This window comes from Neopsephotus bourkii, unplaced genomic scaffold (assembly GCF_033783945.1).
Source record: "Neopsephotus bourkii isolate Nb327-2 ecotype Australia unplaced genomic scaffold, CSIRO-AGI_Nbou_v1 NB_1233, whole genome shotgun sequence".
NCBI lineage: Eukaryota > Metazoa > Chordata > Aves > Psittaciformes > Psittacidae > Neopsephotus > Neopsephotus bourkii.
This window is the reverse complement of record NW_026901718.1, coordinates 404,500-427,563: the sequence shown is the minus strand read 5'-3', so window position 1 is coordinate 427,563 and position 23,064 is coordinate 404,500. Positions and strand designations below refer to the sequence as shown.

Below are 23,064 nucleotides of genomic sequence, written 5' to 3'. Positions count from 1 at the left end.
CAGAGGCATCACCCTTCCCCTGGCAGCATTAAGCTGAATAGAGCTAAGACAAACAGGCAGGCAAACTTCGGTTGTGATCAAGTGCTGAGGAATGAAGAAGTGAGTTGAGGAAGTTTGGCTTGTGACATGAAACAGAAGCATAGGAAGGGCAGGAAGCCCCAGCACCACTGGAAGGGCTGTAGGGTGGGAACACTTGTATAGTGTCAGGAGTCTGAGCAGAGTCGTTCAGTTGAAGTGAATTAGAACAGGAACAGAGTGCATTCAGAGTCATGTCTTGGGTGTGAAGCTCCAGATATTAAAGAAGCTTCGATTTTTACATTAGCAGGTAAAAGGAGACAGACCAAAAGGGCTGCTTTGCCAGTGCCTCTTGGAATATCGAGACACCGTGGGTAACAGAGTGAGCTCCTGGATAACATCACCATTTGGAAGGTCCCTGAACGGTAAGATTCAATAACCAGCTCCCCACCACCAACCCCAACGTGCAAGAGCCTCGCGAGGGCTGCGGCGTTTTGAAACGGGCTTGGGCTGCGTTTCAGTTCCTGCAGCGCTCAGGCAGAGGGCGCCTGCGGAGCGGAGCAGAGGCAGCCCCGCATCCTCCTCCGGCGAGCTGGACGCTGTGAGGACCCCAGGACACACAGAAGCCATCCGACCTCACCGGTCCGGCGCCGAGATGCAGCAGAGCCCCAGGTTGTGTGGTGTTGGCTGGGTACGTGGTATGGTCCATGGTGTGGGGCTCATCCTCGGCATCCCCAGGCACAGAAGTGGCAGGGGTGTCTAACAGCAACAGAAGCAAGACACATCTCTGTCTCCCTGCCTCAGTTTCTGTGCCACACAAGGAATAGTCCAGCTGCTTTTTGTCACAAAACATCAGTATAAAAGGGTGACAAATGGGGTCGGTTGTGAGCTGTAGCTGTAATGGAGAGATCTGCTTGCCTGATGGAACATCAAACCACAGAAAGAGGGGAGATCTAGATGAGATATTAGGAAGAAGTTCACAGACTGGTTTGTGTTGGAAGGAACCTTAAAGCCCATCTAAAGCCACAGGCAGGGACACTTTCCACTGGAGCAGGATGCTCCAAGCCCCTGTGTCCAACCTGGCCTTGAACATTGCCAGGGATGGGGCAGCCACAGCTTCTCTGGGCCTTCTCCCTGGCCCTGCTGCTCACACACTGGTGATGCAGCCCCCTCACACGGGTGGTTCCTGGGCTGCAAGTGCACAAAATGAGGTCACCCTCCTCTTCCCCAGCACCAGCTCTGCTTGAGTCATGTCCAGGCACCCAAAGGAGCCTCTGCTAATCGCCCTAAGAACAGCAGCCGGGATTAGGTGCTATTCCTAGAGGGATACAGCTAAAAGGGGCCGCAGGCAACAGAGCCAGCGCACCCTCGCTGGCACATCCCTATTTATAGACGACTGGATGAAGGAGTAAGTCCTGCCTTTCACTTCCAATTAACAGCTCCCCTTTTCTTCATGGAGTAACATCCACGTTCATTGTCCTTTAAACACTTTGATTATCAGCTGAAATCCCAGTTTACTTGCATTTTGCTGTAGAATCCTCTGGCTTCTCTTTTCTACAGAGTGCTCAGAGGCCAGGAAGGTTTTTTTCCTGTCCAAATCCAGTGTTTGAGGTTTAGAGGAGTCAGGATTTCTGCAGGAAAACTCCAATTCCAGGCATCAGATTTTACTTCTCTTCAAACTGACCGACACCTCATTTAAGGAGGTAGTGGGGGGACTCACAGCCAAAGGTACTGCCTTACGTGCATAATAATTGCAAACTAAGTTAAACCCCAGTATTTAGTTGCATCCTATTGTTTAGATTGTAAATGCTTTAGTGTCTGGAAAGTACCATTTCGTTCTCTGTCTGTTTGCTTTGGAAATGCTTTTGTAACCATGTCAGTGATGTGTTTTTTTCAGCTAAATAAGCCCAGAGTGTTGTCTCCTCCTTAAATACATCTTTGTCCTTAAAGGAATACTGCCTTCCTGCAAACTTCCTACAAGGAAAAGCCTTTCCACCCAAGAAATACCTTGAATTTCCCCATTACACCCCCCCCATGTGTGTGTCGTGTGATCCAGGGACCAGCTCAGCCAGTGACATGAGGGAGTCCAGCTCTGGAAACGGGTTCAGAACGAGCCATTTGCTCCTAGCAATGGACACCTTCAGGTCAGCACCAACAAAATCCCCTTCCTCTTGTGTCAGGAAAAGGGCAGGAACATCTCTAAGTATAGAGGAGGGGGGAGAACCAGCTCACTGCAGACAGAAGGGAGCTGAAATCCATGCAGATGCTGACAAATAGAGGAGTTGCCTGGAAACAGCTGTGTCCTGTGATGAGTTTCCTCCTCTGGTTTCCATTAATACAGAACCACTTCTTTACCTGTCCCTTTCCTGGGTGCACGAACATTTCCAACATCCCAGGCCCTGGGCTGGTTTCTTATGGCTTGGGAGAATCCTGACCCTTTCCCTGTGCCTCAGGTCTTACTCTAAAGCAACGCTGGTGGCTGAAACATCTTGTGCCACAGCATCCAGGGCTCCTGCTCTTGGCAAAGGAATAAGGTTTGGATGAGTTTCCATCTTTGAAGCCAAAAATGAGTTTGTTTTCCTATTAGCTTTGCTTGTCAGCTGCCATTTAACCCTCTGCTTTTCTCCTTGGGTACAGAAGGAACTCATCACACCACAAGTAAGCATGTCTGTTGTTCCTCCTTCATTATGTGTCATGAGTAAATCTAGGTACCTCCATTTAACTGCCTTGGGAGCAATGTCTGCATCCATTCAGCTGCCCTGCAGTAGGTCTGGTGGGTTCCTGCTGGACCATGAGCACACTTCGGTACGTGCAATGCTTTAATTCACCTCGTTCTTTTGTCATGATCTGACTGTGTTTCCCCTTTCAACAGTAACAAGGGGGGAAAAAAGGGGGTGAATAAACAAGTAAAAGTGCTTTGGGGTCCAGAACCTTCTCCAGTTGTCTTATGGAAACTGTGTATGGATGTCAGTTGTGTGTATGGATATCTGTGTATGGATGTCAGTTATGTGCATGAATCTTTATGTGTATGGATGTAAGTTACATGCACGGATGTCAGTTATATGCATGGATATCTACGTGTATGGATGCCAGTTGTGTGCATGGATGTCAGTTATGTATATGGATGTCATGTATGGATGTCAGTTATGTGCAGAGGTGTCATTTATGTATATGGACGTCATGTATGGATGTCAGTTATGTGTATGGATGTCAGTTATGTGCATGGGTGTCATTTATGTATATGGATGTCATGTATGGATGTCAGTTATGTGTATGGATGTCAGTTATGTGCATGGGTATTGTTTATCTATATGGATGTCATGTGCATAGATGTCAGTTATGTGCATGGATAGCTATGTGTATGGATGTCAGTTATGTGCATGGATGTCAGTTATGTGCATGGATGTCAGTTATGTGCATGGATGTCAGTTATGTCAGTTGGCCACTCCATAAGGTTTTGGGCAAAAGTTGAGTGAGTTTTAAGGCAAGAAAAGCTCTTTCTTGCAGAGGCCTTTAAGAGTTGTCTTTGCAGATCAGTCCAGAGCTATCCCATCAAGCCCAAGTTAAGCCAAACAGACGCAGTGTTAGCAATCCCTGTGTTTCCTCATGGAATCATGGAGGGCTTGGGTTGGGAAGGACCTAAAAGCTCATCTAAAGCCACAGGCAGGGACCCCTTCCACTAGAGCAGCTTGTTCCAAGCCCCTGTATCCAACCTGGCCTTGGGCACTGCCAGGGTCATCATCCTGCGTTCCTCTCCACCAGTGAACTGGTTCAGCACCACTGGCTCAGCGGGGCTCTGCCTCACCTCACTTCTTCAGTGTCTCAGCACCGCTCACCATCTGCTGCTCTGCCTTTATCCCCCTCTCCTCCCATCCCTGATCCTCTTTGTGGCACTTCTTTATCCCAGCGTCCCCTAACAAATCCAGCGAGTCACCGCATGCTTTAACCTCCATCACTGCAGCGCCGTGAAGCACCCCAACGGTGCTGCTGTGTCCCACTGCGGATGCCCCTGGAAGCGTTGCCAACCTGGTGGATTCCATAGTTCCTCCTTTGCACAAACACTGCAGTGGGAAAGGGGAACAGAACCCCCCTGGGGGGGCCGGGTGGCACAAACTGTTCTTTCTTTGCTGGCCCTTTCTCCTCCCGGCCACCATAAACAATCCTTTTGTGTGCGATACAAACAAGGCTGGGCGCTGGCAGGGAACAAAGGCGCGATTCAGGCCAGGATCAGCTGAACCCTGCACATGATGCTGCTGGTCCCAGACCCCCGGCGCGGCCGGTCCCACCCAGGGCTGCAGCAGGGAGATGGGGCAGAGCAGCAAATGGGGCCGCAGGGATGCTGGAGCATCTCCTATGGACAAGGAGCTGGGTCTGGTTCGTAGAAGAGCAGAGTGAGGGGGATCCCATCAATGCACATCAATAGCTCGAAGGTGGTGCCAGGAGGATGGTGCCAGGCTCTGCCCAGTGGTGCCCAGGGACAGGACAAGGAGCAGTGGCCATGAACTGAACCACACCGAGCACCACCTCACCACGAGGAAGAACTCGGTGCTGAGGGTGCAGAGCCCTGGCCCAGGCTGCCCAGGGGTGCTGGAGGCTCCATCCCGAAGCCCCATGGACACGCTCTGGGTGATCTCCAGAGCTCCCTTCCAGCCCGAATCCCGGGGTTCAGTGGCACCCTCGAGCCGTGGAGCCCCATTGGGATCCATTGGGATCTCCCAGCACATCCCACAGCAGAGCCACTGGCACCACGAGGCTCCTTGCACCGGGCACTCAGCGCCCTGGTTCAGGTCCACACTGGGGGCTCAAGCACGATGCGGGGGGGTTCAGGCCCCACACTGGGAGGGTTCATGGCTCACTTTGGGGTCTCAGAGTACAAAAAGGGGGGTTCATGCCCCACACAGTAGATGCAGGCCCCCCCTTGGGAGGGTTCAAACCCCACATTGGGGGCTTCAAGCCCCACATTGGGGGGTTCAAGCCCCACATTGGGAGGGTTCAAGCCCCACATTGGGGGGGGTTCAAGCCCCACACTGGGAGAGTTCAAGCCCCACATTGGGGTGTTCAGGCCCCACATTGGGGTGGTTCAGTCCCCACATGGGGGTGGTTCAAACCCCACACTGGGAGGGTTCAAGCCCCACATTGGGGGGTTCAAGCCCCACACGGCGGGGGGGTTCTAGCCCCACACTGGGAGGGGCTCAGGCCCCACATTGGGGGGTTCAGGCCCCACATGGGGGTGGTTCAAACCCCACACTGGGAGGGTTCAAGCACCACACTGGGAGGGTTCAAGCCCCACATTGGGGGGTTCAGGCCCCATCGGCGCTCGCGCCGCTGCACCGTTACGGCCCGGCCGCATGGGGGAGCTCTTCCCCCCTTTCCCGCGCAGGCGCCGTGGAGCGGCCGGGGGCAGGGGGCGTGGCCGGAGCGCCGCACGCCATTGGCCACGCGCAGCCCGGAGGGGCGGGACGGGGCGGCCGCGTGCGCCCGCCAAAGCGTTCCGGGCGGGAACGGGGGCGGTGCCGCGTGTCCCCCACTCTGTTCCCCCCCCGGGCAGCGCGGCGGCGGCGGCGGGGCCCGGAGCGCGCCCGCGCCATGGAGCCCAGCGCAGGTAACGCCGCGATCGCGCCCTGCGGCGGGGCCGCTGCGCCCGCTCCTGCCCGGAGAAGGGAGCGCGGCCCCGGACTCCGCCGCTGGGGCGGGCAGCGGGGTGGGGGGGTTGGGGGGGAGCCCGGCGGGGCAGCGGCCCGGGCACGGAGCGGGCGGGGGTAACGCGGGGCCGAGTCCCGGCTCTCCGGGTGCGGCCGCCGTCGGTGACCGGGATTCCCTGGGGCTCCCCGGGGTGCGGGGCTGGGAGCGGGGCCGGTTGCGCTGCGCTGCGCGGGGCTGGGGCTCGCTGAGGGGATGGGGCCGGGGCGGCCTCGGCCGGGCCCCTTTGGGCTCCACAGCAGCAGCTCCGGAGCTGCCCGGCCGGGAGCGCCGGAGGAAGGGGCAGTTTCTGGGCCGGGTAAGGCCGGGCGCGCCGCGGCCCCGGAGCACTTTCGCTGTGGGTGAGGAGCCCGGCGGTGACTCAGGGGCAGCTCCGCAAGCCCTGCTCAAGGGAACGGCTTCGCCCCGTCCTGGGAGTCGCTGACGCAGGGAGCGCGGTAACGGGCGCGGGCCGGGGCCTCCGGGTCCCGTCCCCGGCGGTGGCGCGGGTCAGGGTCGCCGTGGGGGATGCGGGGATGCGTTTGCAGCGCACGGGGGGGTTCAGCCTCCAGTTGCGGGGAGAGCAGAGGCGCCGTGGTCGGGTTGAAAGGGCCGGAGGAGCTGAGCTGGGTTGGAGCTGTCTGGATCGGGCACTGCAGGGGCCGGGCTCTTCACAGCACCGTGGAATGGGTTGGGTTGAAGGGAGCTGGAAGCTCATCCAAAGCCATGGCAGGGACCCCTTCCACCGGAGCAGGGTGCTCCCAGCCCCATCCAACACTGCCAGGGATGGGGCATCCAAAGCTTCTCTGTTCAACCCATCCCAGTGTCCCAGCACCCTCACAGGGAAGAGCTTCTGCCTAAGAGCTCAGCTCAGTCTCCCCTCGGGCAGGTTCAAGCCATTCCCCTTGCCCTGTCCCTGCATCCCTTGTCCCAAGCCCCTCTCCAGGTTCCCTGCAGCCCCTTTAGGAGCTGCTCTGAGCTCTCCCCTTCATGCAGCAGAGGGGAGCATCCCCTCCATGTCCTGCTCACGCTCTGGGGGTGCAGCCCAGCACACGGGATCCCTGTCAGGGTTTGAGCCATTGCCCTGCCTTCGGGATGGATCAGGAAACTGCTTTGTAATTTACCCTGTAAAGCACAGAAAGAGGACTTGATGCATGAGTGATGGTGGGGATGGTGATGAGGATATGGGAAGAGCCTTGGACGTGGTGAAGCTGCCGTGTTTGTGTTGGAGGGTTTGCTGTGGCTTGGAGGCTGCTGCTGTGTTCATCAGTGCAAGGTTTAGGCTGATCTGGGTGTTGGAAGGAGCAGGGTTGTATTTGGAGCGAAGGGAAGCAGGTGATTGCGGCTCTGCAATAGGGTCAGGTTTTATTTAGCAGCAGTTAAACACATGAAAACCATCCCGGTTTGATGAACTTCCCCTGTGCCTCTCGCTTAACCATTGCTCTGCTCGTGCTCTGCCTCTTGAGCAGCAGCGGGTGTTTAAATGCACCTCTTCCCTGCGCTGGGCTGGCATCCCTGTCCCAAAGCAGCCCGGGGCACACTGAAAGGCTTCAGAGCTCGGCTTTGGGGCTGGTGCTTCCCAAGGTGGTCAAAGAACTGCTTGTGCCAAGCGGGAGGTGCTGGAGCCTGGCCATGGGCTGCAAATATCCCTCCTTTAGTGGGCTGGGTGAGTAAAGACACTGGGGTCAGCTGAAGTCGTGTAGCTGGAAAAGCTGAGCCTGATGGTTGGAATGGTCTGCATTGGGTCATGCACAGTGGCTGGGCTCTTCTCCATAGAGCCATGGAATGGTGTGGGTTGGAAGGGGCCTTAAAGCTCACCCAAAGCCATGGCAGGGACCCCTTCCACTGGAGCAGGATGCTCCAAGCCCCTGTGTCCAACCTGGCCTTGAGCCCTGCCAGGGATGGGGCAGCCGCGGCTCCCCTGTGTCCCACCACCCTCGCAGTCCCTCAGCTCGAACTCTGTTCCCCCCAGGCCCAGTGACCGTTGGCCTGGATGAAGCTGAGCTGCTCGCTACGTGCCCACCTCCACAGCACCTCAGTGGGAGCTCAGCGCCTGGGAGGAAGGTATTAGGTCAGGTCAGGCTCCGCGCTAATCCCGGCTCTGTTTGGGCTCCTCTCGCCTGCGTTAGGTAACCTGCGGTGTCAGGTCAGGGGTGCTGGATGGAGGCAGCACCCCGGGGAGGAGGAGGAGGAGGAGGAAGAAGGAACCTCCCTTGGGGACCTTCAGGTCCTGCTGGGTTGGACCCCATCAGGTTTGCTCGGAGCTGCTGTGATGAGGCTGGGGAAGTGAAGGGCTTGGTGATGGGGCAGGGTTTGGTGCATGTCTGGAGGGGTCAATCCAGCTCCCTCTGGGGGTACCGGCTGGATGTGTGGTGCTGCAGTTACCGGGTCCCAGCCTGCTGCCCTGTGGAGCTTTGCAAAGCCAAGAGGGGGATACAGGGCAGCAAAAGCTCCGGCAGGAGCAGGGCTCTGGATCTTGGCACCTGGGTTCCCATCTGAAGGCGCCCATTGGAGGGTCCCACTCGGAGGCCCCCCAGGTCCCTTCTGCCCCTGGAGCTGGTGGAGGTGCCCGGCCAAGGTCCTGCATTGACTTTGTGCTGTGGATGGAGCCTGGAGCCTGGCTCAGGCCCTGCCCTCCTCAGCATCCACATGGAGAATCCTGGGAAGAGCCAGAGCAGTTCAATGCTCCTAAAATCCCTCTGGAAATACTCTTTAAGCGTAGCAAAGGGCACTGGATACAGGGATCCCACATCACGTTCATGCTGAGTTTTGGCTTTAACCTTGTTGTGTTCTCCACATGATTCCCTTGGTTTAGTATTCCAGTGAAAGCCCCTCAGAGTGATGATCCTGGAGCTGGCATCCGTCGTTCCCATGCTGTGGATTGGGTTTGTTTCCAGGGCAATGCTTGTTGAGGTGAATGTGTTGGGTGACTTCCCCTTCCTCGTGTCCCGGGAGACAACAGGGATGAAGCTGAGCACATTTCCTTATTGGACCTTGCTTCCTCTTCACCTCCTCCCTGGTCCCCGTTTGCCGGACGGAGCCGGGCAGGGAGGCTTCTGCAGCACCCACGGGGGACGAGGATGCTCTGAGGCTCGGCTCTGCTGAGCTCCTCCCAAGCCCCTCGGGTCTGACCCTGCTGTTGGTTATCCTGGGGACAGGAGCGCTCTTTGGTGGGTTCTTTCTGCCTTCAGTCATGGAATGGTTCAGGTTGGAAGGGAGCTTAAAGCTCAGCACCCTCACAGGGAAGAGCTTCTGCCTCAGAGCTCAGCTCAGTCTCCCCTCTGGCAGGTTCAAGCCATTCCCCTTGGCCTGTCCCTGCATCCCTTGTCCCAAGCCCCTCTCCAGGTTCCCTGCAGCCCCTTTAGGAGCTGCTCTGAGCTCTCCCCTTCCCGCAGCAGAGGGGCAGGATCCCCCCCCCTGAGCTGCTGCTCACGCTCTGGGGGTGCTCCCAGCACGGGGGGGCTCAGGCGCTCGCTGAAGCCGGGTCATGGGGAGCCCAAGTCCTTCTCCTCCCTTCCTCCAGCCTCCACCCATCCTGTGCTCATGGTTTAGGTGCGCTTTTGGCATCAAGGGTTTCCCTTTCTGTTACTCAGGTTTTCCTTGTGCAGGGATCAACTAAACCGGGCCCCTTCCTCACTGCCCCTTGCCAGAGGCAGAGCCGGCCGGGTCTCATGGATGCAGGGCTGTGCTGATGCAGGATCCCTCGGTGCTTTCACTCTCTGCTCCGTGGGTGTGGTGACCCAGCCAGCAGCACTGTTTGTGTAAGGCTCAGCCCGACTGGAGTTGGGAGCAAGGTGTGACTCAGGGCTCCGGGTAACCTCCCCTCTGCTTGCTCCATGGGAAACACTGCGCTGCTCCGGAGCTGGGGGGAAGCTGTTGTGCACCCATGGGTGGGAAGGGAGCTTAAAGCTCATCTAAAGCCCTGGGGAAGGAGCCACTTCCACTGGAGCAGCTTGCTCCAAGCCCCATTGAACACTGCCAGGGATGGGGCAGCCACAGCTTCCCTGTGCCAGCGCCTCAGCACCATTGAGTAACCCAGGCTCAAAGCTGGAAGGTTACAAACAAACCAGTGCCCACCTTGAGGTGTTTTGAGCAAAGGTGAAGCCGTGGGGTGCTGGTTGAGTCCACAGCAGCGAGGAGAGGAGAGGATGAGGATGAGGATGGGGATGGGGATGAGGATGAGGATGAGGAGGAAGGGCCCATGAGCTGCTTGCCACGCATGGAGGAGCCGGGAGGGAGCAGTGCGATGCCCACTGGCCCCCCAGGTGTTGCTCAGAGCTTCCAGCAAATGGTTTCAGGCTGATTCACTGGGGTTTGGGGTTTGGGTTGCCCTGTCCGGAGGGGAGGAGTGAGTTCATCGCTGCTGGAAGCACTTCACCCCGTTCCGCTGGCGTGCCCCAACACGCTGCCATACCAGGTCCTCCTGAGCTGGAAGGAAGCAGCCCTCAGCAGGGGCTAACAAAGGAGATGCTTCCACCATGAGAAAGCCTTTGCAGGCAGTGCAGGGTTTCATCCCCTGAGAGATGCTGGTGCTGCCTCATCAAGTCCCCGGGCTCGCCTCAGGAGCCAGGAGTCCAGCCCAGAACCGGGCTCGTGGAGGTGTCTGGATCTCAGACTAAACCCAAGGCAGACGGAGGTGTCCTTCCCCCTGGGCATCCTCTTCCTGCTCACTCGAGGGCCTGGACACAGCAACTGCATCAGGGGAGTTCAGTTTCAGCCCAAGGGAACCGCTTCATTTGGTGCCAGAAGCCCTTGCGCAGCCTCACTTGGTCCTAAACTCTGTGTTTAGGTCAGTGTTGTGCAGGACAGGGAGAGGACGTTCGTCATGGAGTGCATGTAAATACTCCCCTTGACCACGTGTGTTCTATGGGCTTCCTGCTGCTCCTGCCAGCTGGACAGACAGAGCTGGGCTGGGGCAGCCTGGAGGAGAGAGGGCTCCTGAAGGGGAGACCTCAGAGCAGCTCCTAAAGGGGCTGCAGGGAACCTGGAGAGGGGCTTGGGACAAGGGATGCAGGGACAGGGCAAGGGGAATGGCTTGAACCTGCCAGGGTTTTGCTGCCCAGGACTCATCCATCTCCTGCCTCCTGCAGCTCCTTCCAGTGTCTCATTAGGGTGAGGCTTAAGGAAGCTTTTGACAGCATTTTACAAGCATTAGCTAAGGAGATGTTGTGACATCCCTGTGGGGTTGGGGTTTTACCTTACCCATTTCCATCCATGCAGGCACCGGGATGGTGGTGCTTTTGCAGTGAGGTTTCTGCCCTTGAGGGCAGCCCGTGAGTGCCATTCCAGCAGCCTGCTTGGGAAATATCCCCATTCCCAGGGGTTTGGGAGTGTCGGCGTTATCCCGTGCCTGCGGGACACAACCAATGGAAGTGTGAGATGATGTAAAGAGGCTTCTGGGGATTGGAGCATCCTGAAAGCTGAGCGGCTTTCAGGCCAGCTGAGGTTGTGGATGGGGTGAGGGTGCTGCTGGTGGCCTGCTCGTGGTGACGCCTGGAGCTTGTGTTTAATGAGGGTGTTTCTAGAGGAGAAGCTGCAATAGGGTGAAGGTGGGTTCCACGCTGAGCTTGTGCCTCAGTTCTCACCTTTATGGCACTTGGGGGCAGATTGGAGTCGTGTTCAAGGCCAGTTGGAAGGGGCTTGAAGCACCCTGCTCCTAGGCAGGAGCTGCAAGGTCCCTTCCAACACAAACCATCCCATAACTGCGATGTGAAGGGAGCGCGGGTGCTTGGGGCAAGGGAGAGGAAAGGTCAGCGCTGCGAAGCCCCGCTCCATGGGATGGTGACACAGCAGATCCCGGCGGGCAGCGTGGTGCCGGGAGCTGAAAGATGCCAGTGTTCCCTGCCCGGCGGGGGTTGCCTTCACCGGGAGCACCGGCAGCGCCTCAGCCCCGTGTCTCACCCGCATAGCTCAGCCCTTGCATCACGGCAGAGGCGTTGCTGGGCTCGGGGATTCCTGAGGGCCGAGGACATTGGGGTTCCTGCAGGCAGGAGTCACGCTGGGCTCAGAGCTGGACTCTGCTGTCAGCGCCAGGGCTTGGGCAGCGCCTGCCTGCGGACGGCTCCAAGCTGCTGGTGCTGCCGACACTGGGAGCAGGTTGGTTTGCTCTGGAGCTTCTCCTCTGGGCAGGACAAGGGGTGGAGGGTTCAGACCGGGGCAGGGGAGCTTGGGGGTGGAGATAAGGAAGAAGTGAAGGTGGTGGGGAACTGGAATGGGTTGGATGGAGAAGCCGTGGCTGCCCCATCCCTGGCAGTGCTCAAGGTTGGATGGGGCTTGGAGCATCCTGCTCCAGTGGAAGGTGTCCCTGCCCGTGCCTTCAGATGAGCTTGAAGGTCCCTTCCATGCTGGAGCAAACCCCATCAGCTCATGAACTCCTGCGGCTCCAAAGGTTTTCCCTCGTGTCGTTGGGATGCAAGTCTTTGGTGAATTGGGTGCTCTGCAGTGTCTGGTGGAGGGCAGCTCCTTGCTGGTTGCGATGGGATGGATCATCCACCAGCCCTGGTTCAGCCTCCCACCAGCACAGTGAGATCGGAGTGATCCACGGGAAGGAAGACGTGGAGAAAAGGAAAGGAGGAGGTCAGGAAGAGCACAACTCCATGGGGAGCTAGCTGGAAGGAGGGACCTGAGTTACCATGCCAAGAACAGGAGGATTACAGCCAAGGACCTGAAGCCTGAAGCCTTTATTCTGCAGTGACCAATCCAATGGATTATTCCCTTGAAATCAGGGCTTTTCCAGGTTTAAAAGTGGAGCTGAATGGGAGGGAGAAGGAAGGAATGCGCCGCATCCCTGTGTCTCATGTCCCCGGTTTGGTTGCAGGGAGATGGCTGAAACAGGATTGCTTCTGTCCGTTGGGAAGCTGGCGATGGGGCCGGGAGTACATTCTGTATCATCCCCCTTCCCCAAACACGCAGCATTCCATGTAAACACCCGCTGCCGCTCCACGGTGTCCGTGCCAAAGGGTTTTAGTGCCGGGGTGGGATAACAATGTGCAATTGTGTGATTCCCACCAGCGGGGCTGCTCCAGCAGCAGCCTCTTCGCAGACACTGCGGGGAAGGAGGCACCCGCTTCCCCACACGGCTCCTGTGGTCCTCAGTGGGGTTCTGGGGATGTTCATGGATGTGAGGGCAGGTGTAAAAGCTCCTGATGCCCAGCACAGAGCCGCATTCCCAGCTTTCAGTGTGGGATATTGCACCCATTGTGCTGGAGAAGGGCAATGGGGCTGGAGCAGGGCCTGGAGCACAAGTGATGGGGAAGGGCTGAGGGACCTGGGGGGTTCCAAAGGCTCAGGGGGACCTGATGGCTGCCTCCAACTGCCTGCCAGGAGGATGGAGCCAGGAGGGGGTGGGCTCTGCTCCCAATGGGACAAGGGATGGGACAAGAGGAAACGACCTCAAGCTGCACCAGGGCACTGTTAGATGGACCTGAGGAACAATTCCTGCCCCAAAGGGATCTTGGAAAGAGACTGGGAGAGCGTGTTCAAGGCCAGGTTGGACACAGGGGCTTGGAGCATCTTGCTCCAGTGGAAGAGGTCCCTGCCCATGGCAGGGGCTGGAGCTGGAGGAGCTTTAAGGTCTGTTCAGCCCAAACCATTCCAGGATGCTGCTGCAGTGAGCTTCCAGCCAGGAGCTGTTCCCTGTTTCCATATCACTTGCTGGTGGTTAGAGGATACAAACGTGCGGCTTCCAGTGCGGGCTGTTCCCTATGGTGGTGATGGGGCAAGAGCAGGCATTCCCTGCCCAGTTCTGCTGTTGAAGAGTCCTGGGTTCAGGCTCTAACAATGCTGAGGAATGGCACTGAACCAACAAAGCCAGGAAATGCCGGATTAAAGCGTGGCTCTTTGACTTGCCTGGGCTCCGGAGCTGTGCCGTTAGGGAGGCAGTTTATGGGACCAAGAGCTTTGCCCATCGGGAATAACCCTGGAAAGAGACTTGTTACCCCGGGACTCCAGGAAAACAAAGGCAGCGCCGGTTCCTCTCCCATCCTCAGCAGGGCACCACCTCCCTCAAGCCCTTCCTTCAGCTGTTTTCCCAGCAGCTTTTGGTTCCTTGAGAGTGGAATTTTGCTCCCAACCCTTGACGTGCCCCAAACCCAAGCTCCCGGAGAGCTCCTTGCCTGCTCCCGGCTCCGGCTGTGCCTGGAGGAATGCAGACAGTCAGGATTTGGATGCCCAGCAGGAGCACGCACCTCGGCATCACAGCCTCTTCTGATTCAAACTCCAGGTTCATGTAATGTCCCTTGAGCCAGGCTGCGTTTGGGAAGCAGATCCCAACTGGTGCATTCCTTGCTTCCTGCAGCTGGGGGGTTGTTGCCTATGAAAGGGCTTTGGATGCAGGGATGCAGGGACAGGGCAAGGGGAATGGCTTGAACCTGCCCGAGGGGAGACTGAGCTGAGCTCTGAGGCAGAAGCTCTTCCCTGTGAGGGTGCTGAGGCGCTGGCACAGGGTACCCAGAGAAGCTGTGGCTGCCCCATCCCTGGCAGTGCTCAAGGCCAGGTTGGACACAGGGGCTTGGAGCATCCTGCTCCAGTGGAAGGGGTCCCTGCCATGGCTGCAGATGAGCTTTAAGGTCCCTTCCAGCCCAAACCATTCCATGGTTCTATGGCAGCATCTGTTAATTCCACCATTTGGGGCTTTTATTCTGCTCTGATTTTGAGGTGCTCAGTGGAGCCCGCCCATGCTCTGTGCAAAGATGAAAGAGAAGCTTCCTGCTGTCTCCCTGCTTCCAGAGAAGCTCCTTCCTTTTCCTTGCTACTTTCCCATCATTTTGGAAATGAAAGCTTTAGCACCTTCGAAATGAGGAAGAAAACCCTGAGTTTGCTAAGCCCTTGCTATACCCAGCAGCAGCAGCAGCAGCGTGACGGCCCCTTCATGCAGGGAGAAAGCAGCAAACCTGTGGTTTTCCTTACAATTATCCATTGTATAAGTCCTAAATCCCAACTGATTTTAGGGAGGGGGGGGTTATTTCCACTGCCATCAGGTAGCTCAGCTCCTGCCTGGCCTGGCCGGTGGCTTTATGCTTTGCAGTGTGAGCTACAGGCGCTGTTGGTTTCATTCCTAGATTGATACCGAGGCGCTGATCCGGGCGCTGCCGACCCCAAGGTGCCGGGAAGGATCCATGAGCCACGACCTCGGCTATGGACATCGTCCTGTCGGATTTTGTTCGCTCAACAGGGGCAGAGCCGGGACTGGCCAGGGATCTCCTCGAAGGTAAATGGGATCGGGAAGGGAAGCAGGGAGAAGATGGGAAGGACAAAGGCGATGGGAGAGGTGTGGGAGCTGCTGCTGGTTGGGAGTGTGGTGCTGCAGCTATTAGAGCTGTGCCCTCAGCAGTGGGGCTGCTGACATTCAGCCTTGGCTTCTTGTTACACATCCATCAGGGAATGGATTCCGCATGGTTGGGAGGAGAACACATCGACCCCAGCGCCGTCTCCTTCCCTTCATCCTCTCCCTTCGCGTGTGTTTGATGCAAGGGGCAAAAATGAGGGTTTCTTTTTCCTTATAGCAGCAATACCTTCGCAGGGGCTGAAGGAGCAGCACTAGGTGAAGGCTGCCGGTGTTTTGGAAGCAATATAGGGATAATTATACAGGCAAAACCATGCTTTTACTGGTACGTCTTGTTCTGCTTGTGGCGGTGGTTTGATTGTGCCGATAGAAAGTGCTGTTTGGTGGGTGCCAGTGACCTCTCCTGGCAGAGCATCCCCTTAGAGCCCCGTTTGCACCGGGGCTAGAGGCTGCCGATGAGCAGGACCCATGGGTTTAAGGTGATGGAGAGTGCTGAGATGCTCTGATGCTTTCTCCCAAGTCCTGGGAAGTTGCTCGCTCCTGATTGTGTTTAGCTGGAGGCTGCAGGTGCTTAATTTCCACCCTGTACTTAGTGATGGGAAGGGTAGAGGAGAAAGGACACCAGGTCTTAATGCTGGAGCTGTAAACCTGCTCGTGAGCGTTGCCTTTGGGTTCATGTAGACAGAGGTGGTGAGTAAATACCGGAGTGTGCTGTAACGCTGGAGGACAGAAACCTTGCACAAGGAGCTCCCCATGAGCTGGCTTCAGTGGGAGCTGGGAGCCCAGAGCCCCTCGTGTGCTGGGCTGCACCCCCAGAGCGTGAGCTGCAGGGCAGGGAGAGGATCCTGCCCCGCTGCTGCCTGAAGGGGAGAGCTCAGAACAGCTCCAGTGCCCAAAGGAGCTCCAGGAGAGCTGGAGAGGGGCTTGGGACAAGGGGTGCAGGGACAGGGCAAGGGGAATGGCTCTAACCTGCCCGAGGGGAGACTGAGCTGAGCTCTGAGGCAGAAGCTCTTCCCTGTGAGGGTGCTGAGGCGCTGGCACAGGGTGCCCAGAGAAGCTGTGGCTGCCCCATCCCTGGCAGTGCTCAAGGCCAGGTTGGACACAGGGGCTTGGAGCATCCTGCTCCAGTGGAAGGGGTCCCTGCCTGTGGCTTTAGATGAGCTTTAAGGTCCCTTCCCACCCAAACCATGCCATGATTCTATGATTTTAGGCTTGGTTTTCCCACCCTGTAATTACAAAGCAAGCCCATACATGCTGTGTTTCTTCCTATCACCCCTTTTCCTGTATAATACAGGTCACGTTTGTCACTGGTCCCAGCACCAGCTGATGCTCCCACAGCATCCGCACCAGCTCCCTGGTGCTGCCGCTCCGGATGCTGTAGCAAGAATGAAGTCAAGGCCCTGAAACCGTTGCTCGAATCCATGTCTTTAGGGGGGCTTGTTCCTCATTGCAGCTCCCATTGGCTATGCTGAGCTCAGAGCATCACCCTTTCACTTTGGCTGCTCCATGCAGGCATCTGGCCCGCTGTGGTTTTGTGCTGGCTCCTGGGTTTAAGTTGCTTTGTTCCATCTCAGGGTTCCTAAGGTTATCCACGCTGAGGCTGGTGATAGGAAAGGTTAAAGCAGATGTTGCTTCAAGCTCTCCCTCTCCTGCTCGTGCATGGGTGGATTATTTTGGCTCATTTCTGCGATGTGCGGCTGGGCTGGGGCTGTTTCTCCTGCAGCCTCGGTGGGGGTGACAGCTCCAGGGGTGGGAATGAGGGAAAACACGGAGATTTTCCTGCTTTGGGTGGGTATTAGTGAGGGCAGTTGAATAAAAGAGATGTGGGAAGTGAATTACTCAGGTGTGGAGTTGGAGGGGGATATAGAATCATGGGATGCTTTGTGGCAAGGGACCTTAAAGCTCATCTAAAGCCACGGGCAGGGACACCTTCCACTAGAGCTGCTTGCTCCAAGCCCTGTTTAACCTGGCCTTGGGTTCTGCTGCTTCAACTCATCCTGGGTTCTGGCAAGGAGAGCTAGAGCATCACACAGGAGACGGGCTCCGGGTCTCTCTGTGGTTGAACTTCTGGCTCGTGGTGTCCCCAAGGGACATTGGGTTTCCTGCTGGAGGAGGGAACCTCCCTTTTCCCTCATCCAAGCACCAGCAAAACCTGCTCTGTGCAACAAAAACCTCCCTGAGCACCTTGGGCCACCTCTCTTGGCAAGGTCCTGCACATGGGTCAGGGCAATCCCAGGCACAGCTACAGGCTGGGAGAGAAGTGATGCAGAGCAGCCTGAGGAGGAGGACTTGGCAGTGACCTGGCTTCAGTGTGAGCTTGAGCCCAGAACCCCCCTGTGCTGGGCGGCATCAGCAGGAGGTGAGCAGCAGGGCAGGGAGGGGATCCTGCCCCTCTGCTCTGCTCTGCTCTGGGAGACCCCCCTGCAGCACTGGGTGCAGCTCTGGTGTCCTCAGCATAAGGACATGGAGCTGTTGGAGCAAGTGCAGAGGAGGCCACGAGGATGAGCAGGGGCTGGAGCAGCTCCCATAGGAGCCAGGCTGAGAACATTGGGGCTGCTCAGCCTGGAGAAGAGAAGCTGTGGAGAGCTCACAGCAGCTTCCAGTGTCTGAAGGGGGCTGCAAGGATGCTGGAGAGGGGCCTTCATCAGGGACTGGAGCGACCGGACAAGGGGTGATGGGTTCAGACTGGAACAGGGGGGATTTAGGTTGGATGTCAGGAAGTTTTACATAAAGGGACACTGGAATGCGCTGAATGGAGAAGCTGTGGCTGCCCCATCCCTGGCAGTGCTCAAGGCCAGGTTGGACACAGGGGCTTGGATCAAGCTGCTCCAGTTGCAGGTCTCCCTGCCCATGGCAGGGGTTGGAACTGGATGAGTTTTAAGCTCCCTTCACCCCAACCCAGTCTATTATTCTATGATTGTGCTCACGAAAAGCACTGTAGAGTCCATCAGAGACGTCCTTTCTGGGTACTGGTGAACACCTGGGTTGCCTCATGGATACTGGGATCTATGAATCCCTTCAGCTGCCTCCGTTCTCTGTGGAGTTTCCAAAGGCCAGGGGTTTTCTCCATTTCAGAAGTGGCTGCTGCTGAAGGTGGTTGGGGATTGCAGCTGCAATGGGGCAGCATTTGTGTATCCTCCATCCCTGACGTCCTGTAGCAGCCAGTGACGTGGCAGCACATTGAGTTTTAACCCGATGGGTCATTCTCGTGCCTTGACACTGATTCATTCGTTCATCATAAAAAACCTCAACCAACCAACCAAAAATAGCCCCTTGACTCAAAAGGTGAAGCTTAAAAATAACTTTCCATGTGGAGTCAGTCATTAGAAGCTGCCAATTGCATCTCTCAAAAGGGTTTAAATACCTGAGGAGTGTGTTTCCTTTAGGGAATTAGACGTAATGGCTCCTTTTATTGTCCATGAGCTATCATCTAAACCGGCTGGTGGTTCATGTAGCTCTGGATGTGTCTCTGCACACACAAGGTGTGAAGCATCCACATAACCCGTGGCAACAGAGCCACTTCCTGAGCACTTGAGGTTCATGGTTCCCTCTCTTCCAGAAGTGCAAATCCTGGACAGAAATACAGTGAGAGTGGTGCTGCACCCCTTGTTCCTGCTGGCACCTTCCTCTTTCATAGCAAACTGCACTAGTACTGGTTTCAGCTGTGGAAGTGGCCTACAACTGCCTGTAAGGAGGTTGTAGTGAGGTGGGGCTGTGCTTCTCCCATGCAACAAGGGATGGGACAGGAGGAAATGGGCTCCAGTTGCACCAGGGGAGGTTTAGGATGGATACTGGGGAGAGTTTATCCACGTGGGAATGGTGGAGTCAGCGTCCCTGGAAGTGCTCCCAACCCGTGCAGATGAAGCCCTCAGTGCCATGGGTTAGTGCTGGGAGCGCTGGGCCCGGATGATCTCAAAGGTGTTTTCCACCTGGTTGACTCCATGGCTGCGTGGTGAGGATGTGACTTTGCCTTCTCCCTGCTGGGGGGTGACCTCTCTTGCTACCTTCCCATGCAGGCAAGAACTGGGATCTGAGCGCAGCCCTGAGTGACTTTGAGCAGCTGAGGCAAGTGCACGCAGGGAACCTGCCCCATTCCTTCAGCGAGGGCCGGCCCTGCAAACCCCCTGAGAAGGAGACGCCGCGGCCCGGGCGGCCGCCGCTGCAGCGGCAGGATGACATCGTGCAGGGTCAGTGCCACAGGGTGGTCCAGAGCCATCCAATGTCCCTCCTGGGGCCTGGAACACTCACATGCGGCTGCCGGGCTGGGGTGCATCAGGGGGAGCGTGGCAGGGGTCAAGGGAGGTGATGCTCCCCCTCTACTCGAGCCTCGTGGGGCTGCATCTGGAGTGCTGTGTCCTGTTCTGGCCTCCTCAGTATGAGGAGCTGCTGGGGAGGGTCCAGTGAAGGGTCACAAGGATGCTCAAGGGACTGGAGCATCTCTGATGAGGAGGGACTGTGGGAGCTGGGCAGAGAGAGAGGGGATCCCATCAATGCACACCAATAGCTCAAAGGTGGTACCAGCAGGGTGGTGCCAGACTCTTCCCAGTGGGACAAGAGGAGGATCAATGGCCATAAACTAACACACACCAAGTACCACCTCAACATGAGGAAGAACTTGGTGCAGTCGAGGGTGGCAGAGCCCTGGCCCAGGCTGACCAGGGGGGTTGTGGAGTCTCCCTCTCTGGAGCCATCCCAAAGGCAGCGTGGACACGTTCCTGTGTGCCCTGCTCTGGGTGGCCCTGCATTGGACTGGGTGACCTGCAGAGCTCCCTTCCAGCCCTAACCCTGGGGTTCTGTGGTCCAGCTCCTTGCAACCAACAGCCACGAGCTGAAGGCAGGGATGTGATCATTGCCCCTGCACCATTCACGTGGCTTCTCCCCTTCCTGTTCCCCTCAGAGAAGCGCCTGTCCCGAGGCATCTCCCACGCCAGCTCCACCATCGTGTCCCTGGCCCGATCCCACGTCTCCAGCAACGGCAGCAGTGAACACCTGCTGGAGATGCCCATCTGCACCTTCCAGCTGCCCGACCTCACCGTGTACACCGAGGACTTCCGCAGCTTCATCGAGAGGGACCTCATCGAGCAGTCCATGCTGGTGGCCCTGGAGCAGGCTGGTGAGTGCTGTGCTTCGTGCCAACGCAGTGCAACGGTGCCAGTGTGGCAGCGGTGCCAACAGGAGGGAGCCTGAGGCCACAGAGAAGCCACCACATGGCAAGGATGTGGCTCTGATGGGTGTTATTCTGTGCCTTTTCATGGTGTGGTGCAAGAGTTGAGTAAGAGCCTACTGCGCTTTGCCTGCAGACACTGAATGTGCATGAACTGTGGGTGTTCTCATCACAGGTTGCATTATTTCATCCCCACCCTGAGCTTCCCAGTGCCCAGCGCCATCCCAACAGCGTTCCTGAGAGAAGGGGGGGAGAAATTCCAGCCTAACACACACAGTGGCTCATTGCAAACGTTAGGAAGCGATTCCAAACGGTTCACATGGATGATGCTTTTAATGTGCTGCTTCAGTGCAGGAAATGGCTTGAACCTGACAGAGATGAGATCAGAGATCTTCCCTGTGAGGGTGCTGAGGCGCTGGCACAGGGTGCCCAGAGAAGCTGTGGCTGCCCCATCCCTGGCAGTGCTCAAGGCCAGGTTGGACACAGGGGCTTGGAGCATCCTGCTCCAGTGGAAGGGGTCCCTGCCATGGCTTTAGATGAGCTTTAAGGCCCCTTCAACCCAGACTAGGCTGGGATTCTATGGAAACTCTTCTGTTTGTCTGGGAAGGAGCTGCCTTACGAGTGCAGGTGGTTTTGTTTTCCAACCTGCTGGTTTCCTCCTGGATAGTTGCTAAGGGATCTGTGAGTCAGATGGAGCTGGTGAATGGGTGCCAGAGAGAACCTAATCCACGTTCCCTGGCCAGCTGCCATGGGTGGGCAGCAAAATTGCCGCAGGCAAGATGTCAGGAGCTGTTACACCTCCTCTTCCCGTCACCAGTGCACACGGAGAGCTCTTCCCTCTGAGATAACATACACTCTTGATGCCAGATTTTAGCCCTCTCCTGCTCAGCTGGTGCTGTAATAAGTACTCTCATGTTTTGGAAATGAACACTTGATCCAGCCGCTCTCATTACAGCACCGTTTGCTGCTCCTCGCTGTGTCTGATGCAAAGAAACCACCCTGATCCACACCCTGGATTCAGGGAAAGAGGGAACTGGGAACTGGGCTTTTTCATCCACATGCTGGGGAAGCTTCACATTGAAGTCTCCTTCCATTAGAGAATCACATCCTATGGAATCACAGACCAGTTTGGGTGGGAAGGGACCTTAAAGCTCACCCAGTTCGAGCCCCTGCCATGAGCAGGGCCACCTCCCCCTAGAGCAGCTTGCTGAGTTTGGTATAAATGGGTGTTTCTCTTGATTAAAGGGGTGTTCTGCATAGAAACTAGCCCCATCTTCACTCAATGGGGGGTTTGAACGTGGCGCTGTGATCTACGGTGACTCCCGTTACTCATTTAGTACACACTGTCCTCAGGGGATTAAACCAGTGTTTTATAGACTAATAAATGTTGAGATCTTCTCTCCCGAGATCCCTTTGCACCACTGTGGCAGAGTGAAGTGGCTGTAAATGGTAATGACAGCCTCTTGGAAAGCTTTGAGCAGGCTGAGCTGGGTGAAGAGCTCTTGCTGGAGCTGAAACCTTGGCCTTGGTGTTCTTTGTCAGAGAAGTGAATGGGTGAAGCCCAGCCCTGTATTATGAAGCTGCAGAGTGGTTTCTCTTGTTGCATGTTTGGAGGAGCAGTGCCTGAGGCTACTGGGACAAACAGTCCAACCCCTGCTCCAACATCTCCTAGACCCAGTTACTCCAAACCCCGTCCAACCTGACCTGGGGTGTTTCCAGGGTTGGGGCATCCATCACCTCTCCAGGCAGCCTTTGCCAAGGCCTCCCCCTCCTCAGCAGGAAGAATTGCCTCCTCCTATCCAGTCTGAGGGAGCATTTTGCCAGAGCAAGATTCCTGGTTGTAAACCAGAGTTTGATGCCTTTGCCTTGGCTCTGAGCTCAGGCTTTCACCGCAGGCTCAGGGCCCACCTGCACAAGGCCCCCAGTGTATTGGCAGGAAATGAGCCCCGCACCACGTTTAGGAGCCATCTGCAGGTAGACTGTTAGGAAGTGCTGAGTTGGAGATCAGCTTCCCTGCGGGAATGGCATGGGAGCAGCAGGCAGCGGGTTCCTCATTCCTGGGCCGCATCAAAGCCATGGGTGCGTTGGGAATGCATCACCCAGGCTTTGGGAAGCTTTTCAGGCCATGCATGAGCAGAGGCACGTGTGTACACGTAAACCCTCTCGTCTTGCCTCCCTGGCATCCACATAGCTGCACCTATAAGTCATTGGCTGGGCTGGTTCCTCGCAGCAGGAGAGGCGAGTCTGGGTCCACCTTGCTTGGACAAGCAGCAAAACCTTCTGGGTGCAGGGCTCTGCTGGACCACCGCTGCGCTGCCTTCAGCCCCGCTGCTGTCATCCTCAGCAGCAAGACCAAGAGGCTGAGTCCTGGCTGCCAGGAGGGAGGTGACCGAGCTCTGGGCAAGATGAGCATGGCTTTGGGCAGGCAGAGCAGCAGCAGGGTTGGTTGGAAGCTTTTGATTCCCATCCTTCCTAAACAGGGGAGAAAGCAGCTGCTGCTGAAGCCAATGGAGCTCTTGGCACTGCCAGATCCTGACACAGAAGCGTTTGTGTTGTTTTCAGCAGAGATGGGCTCAGGATCAGAGACCAGAGGCAACCTCTGCCTCTTTCAGAAACTGATAATAGGTGAATCATCTCATTCTGGATACACAAAACAAGCTCACTTCAGCACAGATGCCACCTTTGCCGGCTGCTTTCCTCTTCCAGTTGCTTCTGAAGCCCACTTCTAGGTGCCCACTTCATCCTGCTCCTCTGCCTCCTCCAGTGCTTCAGATGGGGGGAACCCCAGCCACTGCCCATAGGTTGTGGTGGGTGTTGGTGTTGGATCTGTCACGTCAGCATGAGGGGCACAGGGCCAGGTCATCCCTGGGAATGCTGCCTTCGTCACAGTTACGGTGCTGGATTCCCTGCTAGCCTTAGGGAA

At 56.8% G+C, this 23,064-nt stretch overlaps 1 protein-coding gene across 3 annotated transcripts in view; it reads left to right on the top strand.

Annotated features, from left to right (window-relative positions):
* The first annotated feature begins 5,555 nt into the window (after positions 1 to 5,555).
* The window catches only part of OTUD7B (OTU deubiquitinase 7B), a 31,373-nt gene continuing 13,864 nt past the window's right edge, over positions 5,556 to 23,064 (top strand). For all 3 annotated transcript variants that reach the window (XM_061364400.1, XM_061364398.1, XM_061364401.1), the window contains exons 1-4: positions 5,556 to 5,617; positions 14,754 to 14,902; positions 18,994 to 19,164; positions 19,875 to 20,090. In XM_061364400.1, coding sequence (XP_061220384.1) covers positions 14,830 to 14,902; positions 18,994 to 19,164; positions 19,875 to 20,090 — 460 coding nt within the window. In that variant the 5' untranslated portion in view covers positions 5,556 to 5,617; positions 14,754 to 14,829. The remainder of the gene's footprint in view (positions 5,618 to 14,753; positions 14,903 to 18,993; positions 19,165 to 19,874; positions 20,091 to 23,064) is intronic.